Source organism: Zychaea mexicana, assembly GCF_025766255.1.
Source record: "Zychaea mexicana strain RSA 1403 chromosome Unknown BDB00scaffold_22, whole genome shotgun sequence".
Lineage (NCBI taxonomy): Eukaryota > Fungi > Mucoromycota > Mucoromycetes > Mucorales > Lichtheimiaceae > Zychaea > Zychaea mexicana.
In genome coordinates, this window is record NW_026516685.1 from 398,487 (window position 1) to 417,140 (window position 18,654).

The 18,654-nt window shown below is 44.7% G+C and overlaps 5 protein-coding genes across 5 annotated transcripts; 1 reads left to right on the forward strand and 4 right to left on the reverse strand.

Annotated features, from left to right (window-relative positions):
* Window positions 1-49: 49 nt before the first annotated feature.
* On the reverse strand, window positions 50-1,804 carry BDB00DRAFT_870700 (UDP-glucose/GDP-mannose dehydrogenase family, NAD binding domain-containing protein; the record flags this gene model as incomplete). The annotated part of the gene is made up of 4 exons (XM_053126740.1): window positions 50-805; window positions 933-1,275; window positions 1,400-1,673; window positions 1,759-1,804. The coding sequence occupies 4 exons, from the start codon at window positions 1,802-1,804 to the stop codon at window positions 50-52; spliced, it is 1,419 nt and encodes a 472-aa protein (XP_052981517.1).
* A 1,089-nt stretch (window positions 1,805-2,893) lies between these two features.
* Window positions 2,894-4,576, reverse strand: BDB00DRAFT_815292 (uncharacterized protein). Its single transcript, XM_053122896.1, has 3 exons — window positions 3,369-4,576; window positions 3,142-3,246; window positions 2,894-3,050 (listed from the first exon to the last, which is right to left on the reverse strand). The coding sequence occupies exons 1-3, from the start codon at window positions 4,343-4,345 to the stop codon at window positions 2,957-2,959; spliced, it is 1,176 nt and encodes a 391-aa protein (XP_052981518.1). The 5' UTR covers window positions 4,346-4,576; the 3' UTR covers window positions 2,894-2,956.
* A 3,012-nt stretch (window positions 4,577-7,588) lies between these two features.
* BDB00DRAFT_259369 (WD40-repeat-containing domain protein) lies at window positions 7,589-10,892 on the reverse strand. Its single transcript, XM_053116691.1, has 5 exons — window positions 10,494-10,892; window positions 10,273-10,401; window positions 10,129-10,202; window positions 8,441-10,009; window positions 7,589-8,338 (listed from the first exon to the last, which is right to left on the reverse strand). Exons 1-5 carry the CDS (start codon window positions 10,852-10,854, stop codon window positions 7,802-7,804), a joined length of 2,670 nt encoding a protein of 889 aa, XP_052981519.1. The 5' UTR covers window positions 10,855-10,892; the 3' UTR covers window positions 7,589-7,801.
* Window positions 10,893-13,029: 2,137 nt separating this feature from the next.
* BDB00DRAFT_815308 (thioesterase-like superfamily-domain-containing protein) lies at window positions 13,030-14,968 on the reverse strand. The gene is made up of 6 exons (XM_053122897.1): window positions 14,779-14,968; window positions 14,651-14,683; window positions 13,991-14,480; window positions 13,848-13,914; window positions 13,597-13,758; window positions 13,030-13,508 (listed from the first exon to the last, which is right to left on the reverse strand). Exons 1-6 carry the CDS (start codon window positions 14,905-14,907, stop codon window positions 13,442-13,444), a joined length of 948 nt encoding a protein of 315 aa, XP_052981520.1. The 5' UTR covers window positions 14,908-14,968; the 3' UTR covers window positions 13,030-13,441.
* A 142-nt stretch (window positions 14,969-15,110) lies between these two features.
* BDB00DRAFT_815322 (uncharacterized protein) lies at window positions 15,111-15,780 on the forward strand. Its single transcript, XM_053122898.1, has one exon. It carries the CDS (start codon window positions 15,365-15,367, stop codon window positions 15,590-15,592), a length of 228 nt encoding a protein of 75 aa, XP_052981521.1. The 5' UTR covers window positions 15,111-15,364; the 3' UTR covers window positions 15,593-15,780.
* Window positions 15,781-18,654: the final 2,874 nt, after the last annotated feature.

Below are 18,654 nucleotides of genomic sequence, written 5' to 3' on the forward strand. Positions count from 1 at the left end.
GGTGGTGAGGGGAGAGGAGGGATAGAGGAAGTGCGAAATGAGAAGAAATTTATGCAGTTCCAGCAAGCTCGTTCTTGCCAATGACGTTGACCTTGAAACCAATCTCACGCAACTTGGCAGCGTTGAGCATCAAACGGCCATCGAACAAGAAAGCAGGCTTGTGCATGCCCTGGTAGATCTTGGCATAGTCCAAGTTCTCGTCACGGAACTCGTCCCACTCGGTCACAATGACGACGGCATCAGCGCCATCAGCAGCCTCATAGGGGGAAGCGCAGATCTGAATATGCTTCTCGACTTCCTTGCGGGTATCAACGACACCAGGTTCGCACAAGTCCATGTAGATCTGTTCGTGCTCGACCTTGGGATCATAGATGGCAACACGGGCGTGTTCCTGGATAAAGTCCTTGATCAAGGTGATGGCAGCAGACTCACGGGTGTCACCAGTATCCTTCTTGAAAGCGAAACCCAAGACAGCGATCTTCTTATTGGTGATGGTGTTAAACAAGGTCGAGATGATCTTGCGGACGAAACGCTTCTTTTGGTATTCGTTCATGATCACGACCTGCTTCCAGTAGGCAGCAACCTCGGGCAGGTTCAATTGTTCGGACAGATAGACCAAGTTCAAAATGTCCTTTTGGAAGCACGAGCCACCGAAACCGACGGATGCCTTCAAGAACTTGGAGCCAAGACGCGAGTCGCGGCCGCATGCAAAGGCGACTTCGTCGACATCGGCACCAGTGGCCTCACAGATGGCAGACAAGGCGTTGACGGACGAGATACGCTGGGCCAACATGGCATTGGCAGCCTAATTTATCATACACAAGTAGTGATTATTAGCGAACTATTGCACATATCTGTAATCGTGCCAAGACCAGCCCATTCCACCCCTACTTGCACACAATGATCCACTGTTCCCTGTCAAATAGACTTACCAACTTGGACAGTTCAGACGACCACAAGTTGGTGGTAATGCAGCGCTCACGGGGGACCCAGTTGGCATAGACATCGACCAATGCGGTCTGAGCAGCAATGCCTTCTTCGGTCTGCAAGGCACCGATCAAGACACGATCGGGGGCGAACAAGTCGTCGATGGCGGTACCCTCAGCCAAGAATTCAGGGTTAGAGAGGATCTGGAACGAGACCTCGGGGGTGGAGTTGGCTTCCAAAATGGTGCGCATGCTCTGAGCAGTGCGACAAGGGACGGTGGACTTCTCAACGACAATCTTGGAGCTCTTTGCGACCTCAGCAATACGGCGGGTAGCGCTCTCAACATAACTACAAACATACACGCATGGTGTCAAAATTCTATCTGTGTCCCACTGCCAGTATCCTTCCTCTCTTTCCCCATTACTAGAAAACCCCCCCCCCACCCCTATTCATATGATAAGATAAAACTTACGCCAAATCAGCAGCCATACCAGCACCCATACCGGACTTCTTGGTGGGGGTGTTGACGGAGACAAAGATGAGGTCAGCCTCCTGGATGGCGGAATCAACATCAGTAGAGAAGAACAAGTTCTTGCCACGGCGGTCAAAGACGACTTCTTCAAGACCGGGCTCGTAGATGGGGAGCTTGTCCGAGTTCCAAGCTTCAATACGGGCGGGATTCACATCAACAATGGTGACCTTGATGTCATGGCACTTGTAAGCGATGACAGCGCAGGTGGGACCGCCTTTAAATTTTTGTTTTCAATTGGTTGTTTTTAGTACTCGTACTACCACCACAGCTACTAGACATTTCAATCGATAATCACTTACCGACATAGCCGGCACCGATACAGCAGATATTCTTGACAGCAACCATGGTTGTTCTTTATGTTCGCTAAGGGACTGTGTGAGTGTGTGTTGGAAGAAGTGGATAGGTAGAAGAGAAGAGAAGAAGAGAAAAAAGAAAAAGGGATTAAATTGGTTTCGATGGTGTTTAAATATAAGGTTTGTGCTCATTGGCAAGCTGTTGGCAGGGCAATCAATCGCCGACTCAAACATGGCTACCGTAAAAGGAAATCAGGATCGCCGGTTTGTGTGATACGATGCGCAGGCCGGCTATTTTGTGTGGGTAAGGGATTGGTCTCACATCATTCTGTTTCCTAGAAACCAAAATAAGAATAATCCGATACATTATCTCTCTGTAGGCCTAGGTCCACAGCAGCGCACATCTGCATGCCCTACTTTGTACTTACTGCTACATGACAGTGCATACGCATCGCTCGCTCGCTCGACAAGTCAATTGAACACGTGTATTCAGCCACATTCGAGATTAGCTTCCAATCGAAACCTACAAGCCGTTACTCGTGGCCCCTTTCCCCTGTTTCCTCTCTATCTGTCTAATCTTTTTTCTTGAGTCTATCTAGAAACGCCTCTATATTTTTTATATATTATTCGTTTGTTTACTTTTTAATTTTCGCAGATCAACAAGCGATGATACATAACAGAAGGATTTCTGCACGCTCTGGCTGCTGCTGCTGCTGTAATATCTTTAGTTTCCACTCCCTGCCCTCTTGTATAAACAGACATTGTATGTATGTTTTTGCCTCTCGCTCAATGTTTTAAAAATAGATAAGCGCCACTCTGGCCAGCCCTCTGAAACCAGGATTATATACTGTGTACGTAAGATATCGGGTCTGATAAAAAACAAAGCCAATGATCGATCAATCCCCGCTTCTGCATCCCGTCGGGATGACGAGGGGGGGAGGGGCAAGTGGTAAATAGTGGGGGTGTGCCGGTGCGGCGAGTTTTTTTTAGTGCTACTTGTTAGAAACCACGCTCATCTTATTATATAAATTGCCTTTTAAGCTCAAAAACATTATTTTTGGTATCGTTGTTTTTTTTACAAGAACAACGAAAAGTTAAATATAAATACTACACAAAATAGTGTATATTTACGAAGAAAGGTGCTTGTTGCAATATATTTATTGCGTATCTTTCTTGTATCATTATCACTACTTTATTATAAATATTATTTTGTTTCAATCATAGCTTTGAATGTCTCCCGATATTCGTACCACAGGCTGGACAATAATGGACCACATCTTGAAAGAAACGGTTGTGAGTATGTGCTGCATATCCCACCTGTTTAAACACCCCATTTATACTTCTTAATGCGGGTATATAATCCTTTTAACTTCATCATAACCATCAAGGCCTTCCCCGCACCAAGTTGTAGTAGTAGCGAGTAATATGAAGTTTATACCTTTGAAGTATTTTACATAGAATGGTACCCAGAACAAAAACACCGTGCACATGAATCTATGGATGAACAAAAAATATATTCACGATTGTCTTAGTTAGCATCTGCCCTATCTCTACCCTTCCATAACATTAGGATTGATAATGTGCCACGTTCTTCTATGTCGCACCACAACTCTTACAGTATAAATGCTACGAGCCAGGTTAATGCGCCTAGACGATACCGAATTCGCGACTGGACCCATTTCTCACAGGTAGGACAAAACACCTGCATTTCAAAGTCCGGTAAAGACTGATCCTCCATCATGGCTCCACGCGCTCGTCGGATACGCCACGAATGTCCAATACTCGGATTGCTTGATCCTTGTCGCACGCGTGGTCGTCTGGAGAAGAACGACGCTCGTCGCTCTCCATCCTGTTGTTCTTGTTCCTCTTCTTGTTGAAGCTCTCGCCGATGCTTTTGATACATTCTTTGATATCGTCGCTGTCTTTGTTGCTCCTGTTCCTCCTGTCGTTGTTGTTGTTGCTGGCTGATAAAAGTGTCATGCTGTAAGTGATTAGTGGCAGAATCACCAGAACGGGCGGAATTTAAAGAATGATCATCATTTTCATTAGCATCATTGTTACTACTGCTGTTGCGGTGGAGCCTATAGGAAACAGGTGTGCCGATATGATAGTGTTGTAATCGCACAGACATGCCTGACTCGGCGGTCATTGAAGGGGCATTTCGTGGGGTCATGCCGGAACACGCGGATCTAAAGGAAGCCCTAGTGTTGTCTTGAACAACGTCGTCATCGTCGTCGTCCTGTGACGACGATGAAGTGGATTGTATGCTGTGTCTTTGTTGTTGTTGTTGTTGTTGGTGGTGACGATCATTGTATGGATGTTGCTGAGGGGTATGTTGTTTAACATATCTATTGTTGTTGATGTTGCGACCCCTACTGCTGCTGGCACCATATGTGCCATAAGTATTATCTGCTACTGTTATTGCTAGCCCTCCTGCTGCTGTTTGTCTTTCCTCGGTCGTCATGTTTGTATGATGCCCACTGTCTGCACGTTCCCGTTTACTCCGTCGACGTCGGTATTTGTGTACGATCGAAGACACAAGTCGATCTGGAAATAGAAAACTCCTTGATCCTCTTGATTGTGTCGCATCCATTGTTTTTTTTTGTTGTGATATAGTGCCGTTGCTGCTGCTATTAGTATATGTGGATGAAGACTGCGGTACGTGTGTGTGTGTGTGTGCGGGTTGTGGTGTATAATATCTGGTGAAAAGGGTGAAAAAAAAAGGAGACGAAAAAGAAAGAGGAGAGTGTCACAGCCAGCAAACAAGTACTTCGCCAGAACGGAAAGAGTTTGTGAGAGAAAGGGAAAAGAAAGGGAGAGGGCTTACACAGGTTGTTTATATATGTAGTGTCATGCCGTGTACTGTGTGTGTCTTTATATGGTCTCAATCGCACATAGCTTATGTACCGGTACATGGAACAATCCGCCCAACGGTTCCCCTTGTGATCTTTCTTTTTCTCTCCTCAAGAACGTGACTTCACGAGCACACACGCTGCTGCATCATCTAGTAAACGCTATGCATATCACCCATCATTGGTCGTCATCATCATCACCATCGTCGGCATCATTAGTATCCCTGCTCTCTCCTCAACCTCACACAAGGATTCCTCTCCCGGAACACCAAGAGAGTCGCTGTTACTGTTGTCATGGCGTCTATTGTAACAACGGAGCACTTGGGTACTGATTGTTTTTGTTGTTTGTACACCCTTTTATGGAACGATTCTTGTGTATCCCGAACAAAGAGGGACACACACCCGTAAACAGAAGCTATGTAAACAAAACCAAGACAGATAAAGAGCACGCTGGGGCCCTCCGTTGAGACTCTTTCTTTTGTTTAATTAACACATGAAAGAGACAAAGAGAGAGAGAGAGAGAAAAGGTCTGATGATGACACACACACACACACACACACACCAATGAAGATAATGATGAGGGCTATTTTCCCCGCACTATCGGAAAATCACACAACACACACCTTTCAAGCTTAAATGAAAATGATTTAATATGTGGAATGATCTACGCCTTTTTTGATTGACGAAGGTCACCTGCATCTAGACTTGTTATACGCTGTTGCATTACTGGAAAGATTGGAATCACGTGGTGTCTTGTTCCGCCTTTCAGACACGTAAATGTTTTGTACACAGACAGCCAGTATGTGATAAACAATAGCGTAGCAACTTCGTCATAAACAACAATCAAGTACATTTAGAAACAATCTATTTCTCTAATAGATAAAACCCTGAGTGGTATCTCTGTAATAATTACAAAAATAAAGACTTGTCTTAAAACTGATCATCGATATATTATTTAATACTTTTCCACCAAGTTCTCCTGAAACTAATGATCTCTATCTGTTTCCCTTTGTTAACAAGTAAAGAAGTGACGGCTCTAGTAGAAGACGGCGGCTGTCATAGCATCGTAACTTTTTTTACTTTCGATAGGTGGGCCTTCGTCAGGGTTAAGCAAAACCATATAGCAAAAGGAGGTGGCGTCATTGTTAATAGTTGTGTTTCATAAGAAGGGTATCCCTTCGTACTCCTATGAGAGCAGAAAGATCCTGTTATATCTATGGAGCTGCTGGTTTATTCGCGGCTCTTTGTATTCTGACGGATATGTCTCTCTGTTCATCTGCTAAACGAGCGAGAATTGGCCAAAGAAGATGGGCTCTTTAACAATGTTACAACATTTTTACGTGTACATACTAGTAGTGATGATCTATAATGGTGCTATGATACATTGTGAAGGCCTACGGCGGAGGAGGCTCGGACTTACCCAATTTGTATGAATTTCTTTGTTGGTTCCAGCTACCAACAACAACAACACACCATCTGAATGAGGACGACACCGATCGCTTAAAATCAAAAAGAGCCTTTAAAGCAAAATCGTATATATTCCCGGCGTTTTGCGAAGCTAGGACTTTCCTACAAGCCGTCTTCAACGATAAATTCGACACTCTATCAAATGTTGTTACTGTTAAAAAAATTAAGAAGAGAAAAAATATACTTGCTGTTTCCAAACATGACTAAAGATGACGCGGAAAGCGATTTCTCATACAAAAGATGCCATGACGACTTTACCAGTTGCAGCGACAAGACTTTTTACGATGCAAGAATGAATGAGACGAGTAAAAGAATAATGATCACAACAGACAGAAGAGAAAAGGCTCCATGCATTAATGTTGCCACTGATCAATCAAAGTGCTTGTGCCAAACTGTTGTTAGAAGAGATTGAGCTTTGAATACTATTTCATGCATTCCACTGAACAAGCAAATGCTAGTAGATGTTCTGACTACAGTAGGCCCCCGTTTTTTGCAGTAGCAAAAAGTGGGGAACTGCAAAAAGTGAGGATGGGTATAAGGGTGTTACACAGGCTGACTATAGCTTGGCCTATCAAGTGTCAATTATGTAAACCAATTAAGGAACATCAGTACTTCATTGAGGTTACTTTTACATTGCAACTTTAAATAAAAAGACCTAATTCTTTTTGCAATTGTTTTATACACACTATTCACACCATACATCATCATGACAAAAGGAAAATCATAGGAAAAGCTTACTGACGAAATAATGAAGCAGCCTATCTCAGTATTATATCACCATAGAAAATGCACTACACAAATCTAGTAGGTGCAGTCATGACTAACTGCACTAACAGTGAATCAAACAATGCAGACGAAGTTGCACTTAGCCAGATAAATGATTATATAAGCCTTATTTATAGTGCCAATAACCTTGTGAACTTCACTTATGACGCAGATCCAGCAGAGGAAATTGCAGCTGTTAATCCGCTGCTGTGCGATGAAGAAATTGTTAGTGCTGTTCTTAATGAAAGAATAGCTGATGATGATGTTGTTGACAACGGCAACGAAGATGCTAGCATGGCTGTTTCATCTGAACCTGTTACACCAGTATATAGTTTGCAAGAAAAAACAAGAATGCTAGAAAAAACAACTAGTATTTAGATGCCCCAGAACATCAAAACGTCTGGAATGAACTCAGGATTTTTTGTGTGCTGTGTTCGACAACAGCAAATGGATGGAGAGAGTGATACAAATTTATTTCTCACAATCTGGATAGACACATATTTACAATATGCAATGATTTTTAAAGCTGTCGAATACTAGATATAGCAATCACCATTGCCAATTTAGACAAAATGGATGATGTAGAGAGAATGCTATGGAAAGATTGTACGAACTGCCCGGGTGTGTGTGAGTGTGTTCAGAGAGATGCATCATGAGTATAACATCTGCTTTAATGCAAACTTTACGAGATTTACGATGAGCGAGCCAGAGCCCAAAGAAATGGAAAACTATTTTGGAAAAATAACGATCTGCGTCCTTTTTATTTATTGACAGCGGATCTGCTGCAGGAACCACGTGGCTGCCTCTCAGGCACGGAACTCGATACAAAGGTTACCAAATACTTATCGACATACTGCTTGTCTCTGCTTGTTTGGTTGTAGTTTTTTATATATAAAAAGAGAGGGAGAAAAGGGGGGTTGGGGTAAAGAAAAGAGTAGTACTATATGTATAATGTATATAAAGAATCATAAGGTCCACAGCATTAAATTTTCTTTGGCGTGATTGCTGGCAGATGCAACAACCTGGGTATTGTCCACAACTGCACATGCGATGCCTGCTATTGTTCCTGATTGTGAGCCTGCACGCTTTGGTTGGGCGCCGCCTGCTGAAATGCCACATTCCCAAATATAGATCGCCTCGTACTCGCCATACACAACCCTCATTTTATCCGACATGTCCCCTCGCGTGAACGCGCAGCTGTTGACCTTGGCCTGTATCGACTGGGCCGAAATCATCTTCCAGTGCAATGTATCATAAAGTGCAATAAGTCCTTCGGATGCCGTGACAAGATAGTTGCCGTCCTGTGACCAATCCACGGAGCAGATGTATTTTGAGTCTTCGGTATGGATCGTCTTGATGCCTTCGGACGCCCCACTGCTGCCTGATTTGGCCGAAGCGAGATCGACTAGGAAGAGCTGACTTCCGTTGGCACAGGCGACCATGTTGCCTTCGCGGGGATGGAACCGCAGTGGGTTTTGGGAGTATGCCATGTTCGACATTGGCTATGTGTCATCATTCATATCTAGCTTTTAGCCTTTTTTTTCTTTTCGTAATTTGCAAGCACACACCCATTTTCTCTTTTCTGCGACGCAAACGTTACTTACCAGTTTTAAGGTCTTTTCGCATTTTGAGGAGTTGATATTCCATACATTGAGCTCACCCTCTGCATCCAACGAACAAATGATATCCTGTCGACCTGGCGCAAAATCCACAGCGGTAATCGACGTCCGGCCCGTAAACTTGACAATCTCTTTGGCAGAAGCCGCACTTCCATTCAACACGGCGCCGACATCCCACACCCGTATACTCTTATCCATCGATCCTGTCGCGACCCAATTGCGATCATCCAGACTCCAACGCACACAATTAATATTGTTCGTATGGCCTTCCAACGCACTCAGTTTCCTTCGGTCTTGCACACCCCAAATCATGACGCGCTTGTCCTGCCCTGCACTTGCCAAATACTGTCCATTCGGAGAAAAGGCGCACGTCAGTACTTTGCTCGTGTGACCTTGCAGTTCTCCGTGTAGCTGTAATAAGGGTCCCGAGGTCGGTAATGTCAAAGAATTGTCTACGCCAGTAATGTTGCCCATGGTGGCTATAAAACTACTCCCGAAACCATCCAAATCGTTGCCATCGCCAATCATGAAGCCTTGATCAGCGCCATCTTCGGTGCCTGCAAAAATGTCATTCAAGTCCGACACGTCGCTCATCATGAATCGCTCCAAGTCAAATGACATTGGCGGTTGAGCTTGAGCTTGAGCTACTTGTGCTTGAGCCGCTTGTGCTTGTGCAGCGGCAGCATTGTTATTACCAGCTGGTGTAGAGTTCGGTGGTAATGCACCTGCTACCGTTGCGGGTGATTGCATTGTTTCGGTTTTAACATTTGACATACTTGGTGACGAGTCCATTTCTATATTTGGATTCCATGCCATTCTTTGCTGTTGTTGTTGATTTGGTATCTGTTGTTGCTGTTGTTGAGGCGTAGTTTGTTGTTGTGATAATTGTTGAGGCGTGGAGCGAGGTTGTGGTGTCTGTTTTCCAGGAGGATTACTTCGATTGGCTTGTGGTGAAGTGCTTGCTTTCACGTCTTGCTGGGGAGGAAACGCTGCGCGTTGCTGTTGAGGAGTTGTTTGCTGTTGTTGTTGTTGTTGTTGCTGAGGTAATCTTCCCTGCATTTGCATAGCAGGTGATTCCTGTGCGTTGTTTCGTCCTTGAAGTACACTTTGCGGGCTACCAACATTGTTCATTTGCGGGGATTGGTGGGTGAGGGGTGTGCTAGGTTCGTTATCGGGATTGGGGCGGGGTCGTTTGGAAGGATGGCCTTGAGCTTGCTGCTGCTGCTGCTGCTGCTGCTGTTGCTGCTGTTGTTGTTGTTGCTGAGCTTGTTGGGCCTGTTGTTGAGGAGTAAGTTGCTGTTGTTGTCGCATCATCTGTTGCTGCATTTGCTGTTGATACGCTGCCATGGCGGCCGCATTGTTTCGAGGTTTACCCGGATCCTGTGGAGATCCAGCAACAGCCATCGGCATGGGTTGGGTCGTAGTAGCAGCCATGGTGGCAGGATTCATGTTGGGAGGCATGCCTTGTGATTGCATATGTTGTTGCATATGATGCTGCTGCTGCTGCTGTTGTTGTTGCTGCTGTGCTAACCGACGTTGGTTGAAGAGGAGCCTCTGTTGATATTGATGTCGTTGAAATAATTGCTTATTGGACGTTTAGTCTCTTTTATGCTCCTTGTTAAATCCCCCCCACCCCTCACCAAACTATTCAAAAAGATCAATGTTCGTTTTACCTGTTGATGTTGTGTCAGGTTTGAAGGCATCTGGCCTTTGCTCATCATTTGCTGTGCAATCATAAGGTTCATTGCTAATTCATACAGTTATTAGTAACTTATGACGGGAACAAGACCCCACTCCAACTTTTTTAGACAACTTACCATCACCATTGAATGGAGCACTCCCCATCACATTCGGATTCTGCATATTGCCCACCATTTGTCCTGGCACACCAGGACCTGTCAATCCCATTGCCGCTGGATTCCCTACAGCTCGTGGTTGTCCATTCCCTATTGAATACACTCTATTGCGTCAAAACAAACAGATATACACACTCCAAACTATGGTTACTACTGTTCTTCTCCCGAAATGGGTTGCGTACCTGGTTGTGACATGGCAAAACTCCGTCCAGTGGCATCCATCGCGTGCTGTGGTATCTGTTGTGGCGGATGAGGAGGCTGTGATTGTGATGGTGCTTGGACCTGACCAGGCTGTTGTTGTGGAGTACCGGATGGCTGTTGTTGCTGTTGTTGTTGAGGATGCTGCTGTTGCTGTTGTTGTTGTTGTTGCTGCTGCTGTTGTTGTTGTGCTTGTTGAGCCTGCTGCTGTTGTTGCTGTTGCTGCTGTTGAGCTTGCTGCTGCATTAATATCTGTTGCTGCATACGCAGATGCGTTTGTTGACTATTTGCGAACAACATCCTGTCCATAATGAGCAAAACCACAGAAGGAGGAAACCAATTCATTTTTCTTGATCTACATAAAGCTAAACTACGCTAACTAAGCGGGACTTACGGATTTCGCATCATGCCTCCTGCAGCAGCTTGTCTCTTTTGCAACATGTATCGTGTCTTTTATAAAGAAAAAAGAGGTTAACACAAGATCAACGTCTCCCAGTAAAATAATGACTTTTTACCTGTTCTTCAGGCGACAGGGAATTAAATTCACGATTAAGGTTGATGGCGGTAATGGTAGCGGCGTTCTGTATGTTGGAAACAGCTGCTACTCGTTGTTGTTGTTGCTGGGTATTCATCATCGGCTGGCCTTGGGCATTCATGGGCATACCTTGTTGTGGACCGACCATGGGCGAGTTCATCATATGATCAGCTGCTGAAGAAGGATGATGTCCCATGGGCTCACTGCTACTACTACCACCACCACCAGTGGAGGCGGCGGCGGCTGCGGCAGCAGCAGCAGCAGCGGCAGCAGCAGCAGCGGCAGCGTTCGGTCTTTGCATTTGTTGTTGTGGTTGTTGTGGTGAAAAAGACGGCGACGGAGCGTGTCTACCCTGGATATGTTGCTGGGGTAAGGATGCGGGCATGCTTTGAGGAGTATGTACAATGTTGCCGTTGTTGTTGTTGTTGTTATTATTATTATTATTGCTATTGCTGTTGTTTGTAGGGTGAGGCATGCCGCTATTATTCGGGAGTGAGGTGGTGCTGCTTGCGGGTGACGGACGGGAATCTCGTGACAGGGCAGCCTGTTGAGAGGGAACGCTTTGGAGATGGGGCGTTTGAGCGGCGGCCGCGGCAGCAGCAGCATGTTGCTGTTGTTGCTGCGGTTGCTGCTGCTGTTGCAATTGATGGTGGAGTGTGTGTTGCTGTTGTTGAGGAGATTGTGTTTGTCGTTGGGCTTCAGAAACTCGTCGTTGCTGTTGCTGTTGAGCCTGTTGATTCGCCTGTTGAGCAGCAGCAGCGGCGGCCTGTTGTGCGGCCTGTTGCTGTTGCTGTTGTTGCTGCTGCTGCTGCTGCTGCTGCTGCTGAGCTTGCTGTTGTGACATTTGGTTAAAGAGACGATGTTGTGTTAGGACTTCTTCTCTTCGATTCTGTAAGATCCGGCTGTACTGTAATCAGGCAAAAGAGACATACACAAGAAGTTAAGTTTGGATATAAACAAACATGCAGAACCGCACAAAAGAGAGTGTGTGTTTTGCTTTACCTGATCGAACACCTGTGCCTCCTTACTGGCGTTGACTTCATTATGCTTGGCACTGTAAACGTCCCAAAAGACACCCCACCAGTCCGATAAAAAGCCTGACGGTATGTCGACGGGTGGTGCTCGATCTGGTGGAATATGTGCTTCTGCCGCAAACGCCTTTGCTGCTTGCTGAAAATTACGTTTCTTGCAATAGTCATAGATATACATGTGTAGCAAGTCGTTTGCTTCTCCTGCTGCTGCTGCTGCTGCTGTTGCTGTTGCGCCTGTCGTGCCTGCTGTTGCTGCCGTGCCTGTTGGTGTGTTCGCTGCTGCTGTTGCTGCTGCTGTTGCGTCTGACTGGGCCCGTCCATTTTGTCTGGAATATAAAGAAACTAGTTTAATAACCCACTCACTACCCCAATGCGTTTCATTTCATTACACACACGTCAAAATGTTCAAGTTTTTGCCCCATTTTCACGCTTTCCCAACCTCATTCACCACCCCTTGACTGTTTCCATAGAGCAGTTATCTAACAGAAGGCTGTAGTATTGGTACAGCCATACCCTCATACACATACACACACACACACACTTTTACGCACGCACACGACCCCCCCTTTTTTTTGTGTATATTTGTGGCCGACAAAACCACGAAACCACCGACCAAAGCGCCGGACCCCCTTCTGTCTCTTTCTCTCTCTCTCTCTTTCTCTCTCACACAAAACCCAACCCACACCCCATTCTCAATCCAGGCAGTAGAAAAAAATAAAAGAGATGATCGTTCGAGTGTGTTACATACGTTTCCCAGGCAGTTCGCCGGACTTGCGATTGTGCCATTATACGAGAGCTTTTTTCCAAGGGAAAAAATAAAAGAAGGGTGTAGGCGACAACCTAAAAAAATGTGTAGTGCGGTTGGAAAAGAAAAAGGCAGCTCTGCTCACAGTCCAGCACAGAAAGGGGGAGAGAGGAGAGAGAGGACAGGAAAAGTGGGGAGCGAATCAGCGAACTCTTGCTTTTTTGGGACTACGTCACTCAACCCGTAAAGCTGTAGTACGCTCTTTCGCCAATCACCTTGAACTTCCCGCGCCAATCAGAGAGTGGGTTTATATTCCGCAGGTAAATGAAACTAACGCACGGGCTCTCTTTCCCTACTCTCTGCTCTTTGCTTCCGTTTTTTATCTAGACATCTCCGATAACTCTCTCCACACTTTTACACATTGTTAAAGCAAATGCACTTTGTAAGCAACGGCCCCTTCTTTTGCTGTAAATGCTATTCAGATAGCGGCGATCGTTTGAGGTCATTCAACTGTAAGTGTAGATCCGTTTAAGGAGATAATGGATGGGTCTATTACATACACTAAAATCATGAAAAACATACATGGTAGAAACGGGAACATAGCGGTATATACACAATGAACTACAGTTTTGGACGCTTGATTTCGCGCTTTGTGTTTCGCGACCATGGAACAATTAGACATTGATGTCTACAATACAATGAATAGATTGGTAAGTCGGTGGTGTCACATGATCATGATGCATTGTAGCTAGTGGGACAACAACAATGCACGTTACCTTGTCAGTGCAATCAAGTTGCCTTCGAGATCCCAGATACCGCCGCTGGCATCAAATCGACCATTGATAATGTGCGGAGAAACGATACTAGCAATCACTTCTTTGCATGCAGGTCGTCGCTTGAATTGAACCTCTAATTGCATTGTCGGGCACCAGCACGGTCTATGTTCATCCACTGTTCTTAGTAATCTTTGTTTCATAGTATTGCAGTACCCAGAGTAATCCTGCTTTCCAATAAATAATCTTATTACCCGCCCAAAACTTCTTCACCAAGCATCCCAGGTGGAGGAATAAACATATCGCACCAGTAAGGTATAGCTATAATTACTGTATTATCAGTGCTGCTTTTTTCTTGTAGCATTTACTCAATAAAAGTAGGATTTTATTGAATTACCTTTGAAATCCGTTTCACGGCCATCCTTGAACTTGATCGATTGATTAAACTCTGGTTTACCCGGCTTGCCGTCTTTAGCTGTACCCGTCTGATCCAACAACGACTCAACATAATCGCCCATAAAGAAATACTGAAACGGTTCCATGATGCTTCGATCCGGTGGCTGATAAGGTTCATGGAGATAAGTGACGCCTTCCTCTGTATCCATGTTACCCATGGTGAAGATGGCATGAACTTTTTCCTTGTATGCGATCGAAGCGAATTCGTCGGCATGGGTCAAGACATACGACTTGTCTGTCACAGGCTGCAAAAGCGATGCCTTGACAAGCCAGTAGCCCTTTTTGCTCGTCTTGAGGTCCTCAATGGCAACAACGCATGGGCCGACTTCAGTTTTGTGCATAAAGAAGCAGTTCAATGCGATAGGATCTTTTTGATGCTTGCCGGAAAAGTGGCGGAGGACAGCGTCGGTCACAATCGCTAATACACCACCTGTTGTTATCCGTTGTTAAGTACAAGCAATGCAGTTTAAGCTATCTCTCGTTTGTGTAACCTGTCCTGTTTCGTATTTTTGCTTACCACCCTGAGAACCAAGAATAATCACAGGAGCAAAAAGTCAGAACGAAAGGTATTCCCAAAAGAAAAAGCTTATTGTGACTCAAAACTTACATGAGGCACATCGCCAATACACCAATCCTGGATAGGTCGCAGGGGAAGGGAGCCATGTTAGTGCCAAGTGGGTTATAAAAAGACATACAAAAGTGTGGACAGAGAGAAAAAGAAACACTTGCTGCATCTGCACTGCCGCTGTATAAACTGACGCCATCGTTTGTTGTGCCCACATATTCAGTATCGGTTGCTCTATCAAAAGCATACTGTGTCTTTTTAACTGCTGCCGCTACTTCAGAGTGACCGCTCATAATGCTGACGTTTGCAATAAGAGAGAAAGAAAAAGTTTGGGGGAAAAAAAGAAGAGGGGAAAGGGTCGCAGAGAGGGAAAAACCCGATAGTAGCTTATATAAAAGCAAATGCGATCGGGGTTACACATTTTGCCCAATTACAAAAAACACACCGCCATCAACAGACCCCCAAACGCCATAGTAAGAAAAGAACCCCGCCATCATGAGAAAAAAAGCATCGCCAATCATAAGGAAAAATCCTGTACTTCAAAATCACCATTGACCTTGTATTGGGCATATCTGAGGTCTATTGCCAAACACACAACTCTTGACCAATGTAATAGATGCTAGTGTATGCGGTGACATTCAGTAGCCGCTACTACCCGCTTACTTATAAAACAATGGGAAACCCTGCGAAAACCTGCGTTGGTCCCTCTGGTCGAGGGGGAGTGCAAAAAAAATTGTATTGAAGCGGAGCATGTGTCGACTTTTTTTGGAAGCAATCGTAGCAACTATCACATATACGACGACAGTATGGGCGAATGTTCTGCTGTTGGCCCGAGAATTAAAAAGAGCAACCATTGTCTCATCCATCCATGCTGCCTGGGGGAAAATACATGCGTGGACGAGTTATACAACGTATTTTGTACTGGTACGCTGCTATTGTATACATAGAAGACCAGAATTTGAAGTGCAGCAGCCATAGTAGGTGAGATGGCGGATAATGTGTTTAGGCATGAATATCGTTACGGATGATTTGAGTCCCTGTCAATCTATTTAAAATCAAGGTTCTTGCCATCAATCCTTTCTTTTGTTGTTCGCTAATAACAGTAAACACGTCACATCCGCGAGTAAAAGCTGGACTTGCTCCAGATGCTATATTTTTGTCATTTTCTTTTTTTTGTGTAAAAAGTGGGGAACGAATGGGAAAAGAAACTGATCATTCTTAAAAGAACTTTCAGCTCCCCACTCCTACTTCGAAAAGTAGAAGCACGATGTCAACCCGGCGATAGCTCGAAGGCCCCCGACACAGCTGGAATACCACTGCTGGCTTTATTCACCGCATCCAATTCGTTGAGAAATTTTTTTTCGCAGCGAATGGCACAATTTATGGGCAACGTCCGCTATTGAAGCGACTTGTGGGTCAATTTTCAAATTTCGCTTGCATCGCTTTAACCCCAATAGAGGCCCTTCCTGTCATGACTATTCGTTGATCTCTACTCAATCCCTCAACATCTTTATCGTCAATCATCACCCAACTTATCAACCTTCATAAATATAAATGTAATCACTCGACTTGTTCCTTGTTCCTTTCTCATCATCTGGTCTCCTTGACCTTCCGATATTCTTCTTGCCTTGACCTAGATTCATCTCTCCTCTGTCTTTGGCTTGTCTTGTTTTGTCGTCGCTTCCGGCTCACTTTATGACGCATGCCCGTAATACTAATTCAAGTGCCCGTGTATGATCCAGCCTTCGGATAAAGCTCTTCCAAGTGCATGTCAACTGCAAGATTGTGTGAGAAACATTGAGTCTGTTTGTAAGGGATTCTCTCACTCTGTAACCTTTAACCACCAAGAATAACTTTACCACAATACAAGTCTTTTTTTATTAGTATATGTACAATATCAAAACTAACAATTACGTTAAACGCACAATCTGAAACCTGGTTGAAAAACTAGGGCACATCGGTGTGCTTCTATGGGTAAATCTATCATAAGCGTTGGCTATCCAATTTGTCACTGGGGATTCTGCGAGATCATTGTTCTTCATAGGCAAGAAGTTTTTACCAGACAGCAGTGAGAGGTCGAACCTACGACCGTTTGAGCATGCTCAGAAAGGCTACCCGAAATGGTTGCGCTAGCCCTGTTAGTCGATTTTAATTCGCACAGTACCGGTTGCTCGTATGCTGCTGCCGATCTCACCTCGAATGCTCATACTGTATCGGCGTGTTTTACGTAGGCATAACTGGAGAATCGGCATTAAGGCAACCGCCAAGCGTTAGAATGCTAGTATGTCTTCCATGAAACGGAACAGGTAACCTTGGGCATGGCATCATCATACTGTATGATACAACCCCGTTGAATATGAAGCAGTTATTAATGATTCATTCTCTGCCCTAGTTTTCTTTGGATGCGAGTACCTTTCTTTTCTCTCCCACCCGGCCCCATTTTGTCCTTTTGCAAAATTTGGATGGGCGGAATGGACACTATTAATATTCTCGTATCATAGAAACCGGAGTCGACCTTATGTTGATTAAGGAAGAACAGCAAAGTACCGTATTTGGTGAATCCCAGCCATAATGATGTATCATATGTGCTGTTATCAAAGCACCTTTGACAACAGCACCTTCACATAAAAAGAGGTAGCACTGTTAGCTTTTGCTATAATTATCTTGTTCATGATGCTCTTTGCCTTTGCTGATATGCCGTGGGAGTTGGCCACCTGATTATGCGTTTGCAGGTATTCCCTCGGTTGCGTGCCGTACTTCATCTCCATAAACTGGTCCCTCCGCTTCGCTGCGTGTCACATTTGTCCTTCAGGAGCGAGTTTACTGGGGCTCTACCCCAGTGTTCCTGAAACAATGCTTCAAATAAGATCTTTCAAAAGTGCTGTGTGTACAATTTTTCTCATATTTTTATTTTTTTTATTTCGTGAAAAGGGTGTGGCAGCAGCTTCCTGGAACGTCGCATATGTTGTGCCCTCATATTGACGCAGGGAAAGAAAGCCAGTAGGGCCGCGAACAAACAGCAAAAGCAGACGAAGGCAATATTGTGCCATGTTTGGAAGCGAAGCATGGTATATACGCGTGACAACATTTTGGACAGGAGGGTTGGTTCGAGGGTTCCAACGGCGATTTCTGTTGTTCCAGGTGTAGTAATATTATAATTATTATCAACAATATGTTTATATTTCTTATTTTCTTTATTACATATATTATCATATTTATAACATATAAAACACTCTTTTTTGTTGTTTTTAGGATTCCAATCTTTAGGATGATTATAGATACAATTATCATTCCAACATTTTATGCCATTTAGACATTTTTTCTTAATTATTTCATCATTTCCATGTGCAAATAGGCATTTATCATCCTTGTCACATCCTTTTGGTGAATTATGGCGAGGGATTTCCGAGTTAAGATACTCTTCTATTGCACGATTTTCGCTGTAAAGACGGAAACAGGCAGGAAGCTTGGTGCCGGATTCTGCTGCGTCACGGGCTGCTCGAACCTCTTGTGGAGTCATATCATCACGGAGATTGACGATCTGTTCGCCTGGCAGATGAAGATCCAGACGCACGACGGTTGGATAGTGCATATGCACATCAAACTCGAACGTACGATGGATAGCTTTGCACGGACCAATGTATCGAGCGTTTTGAGACTGCTCTACTTCATTGACCGGCTCGGCAGCGGCATTATCGGTATTGGTGGTGGTGGTGGCGGTTGCGGTGGTTTGGATCTGTGCTCGGTCGGTGCCCTTGGTGATGTATTTGCACAAATACTTGATGGCGCGGTTGGATGTGCAGATTTCAACGTTAATGTGTGCATCGTACTTGTGGCTAAGGTAGGGGTGTGTACGGCACAACATGTCGGTTGTCGGCGAGAAAGTCGGAAGTAGGGAAGAGGTGGCGGTTTTGGTGATTTTCAAGGCGTCGGTAGATGGGATATCCATCTCGGTTTGACGCGTGTCTCGTTGTTGAATGGCTTTGGATAGCCTTGTGAGCACCGGTTATCCTTCATGCACACAGCATTGGTGCCTGGAC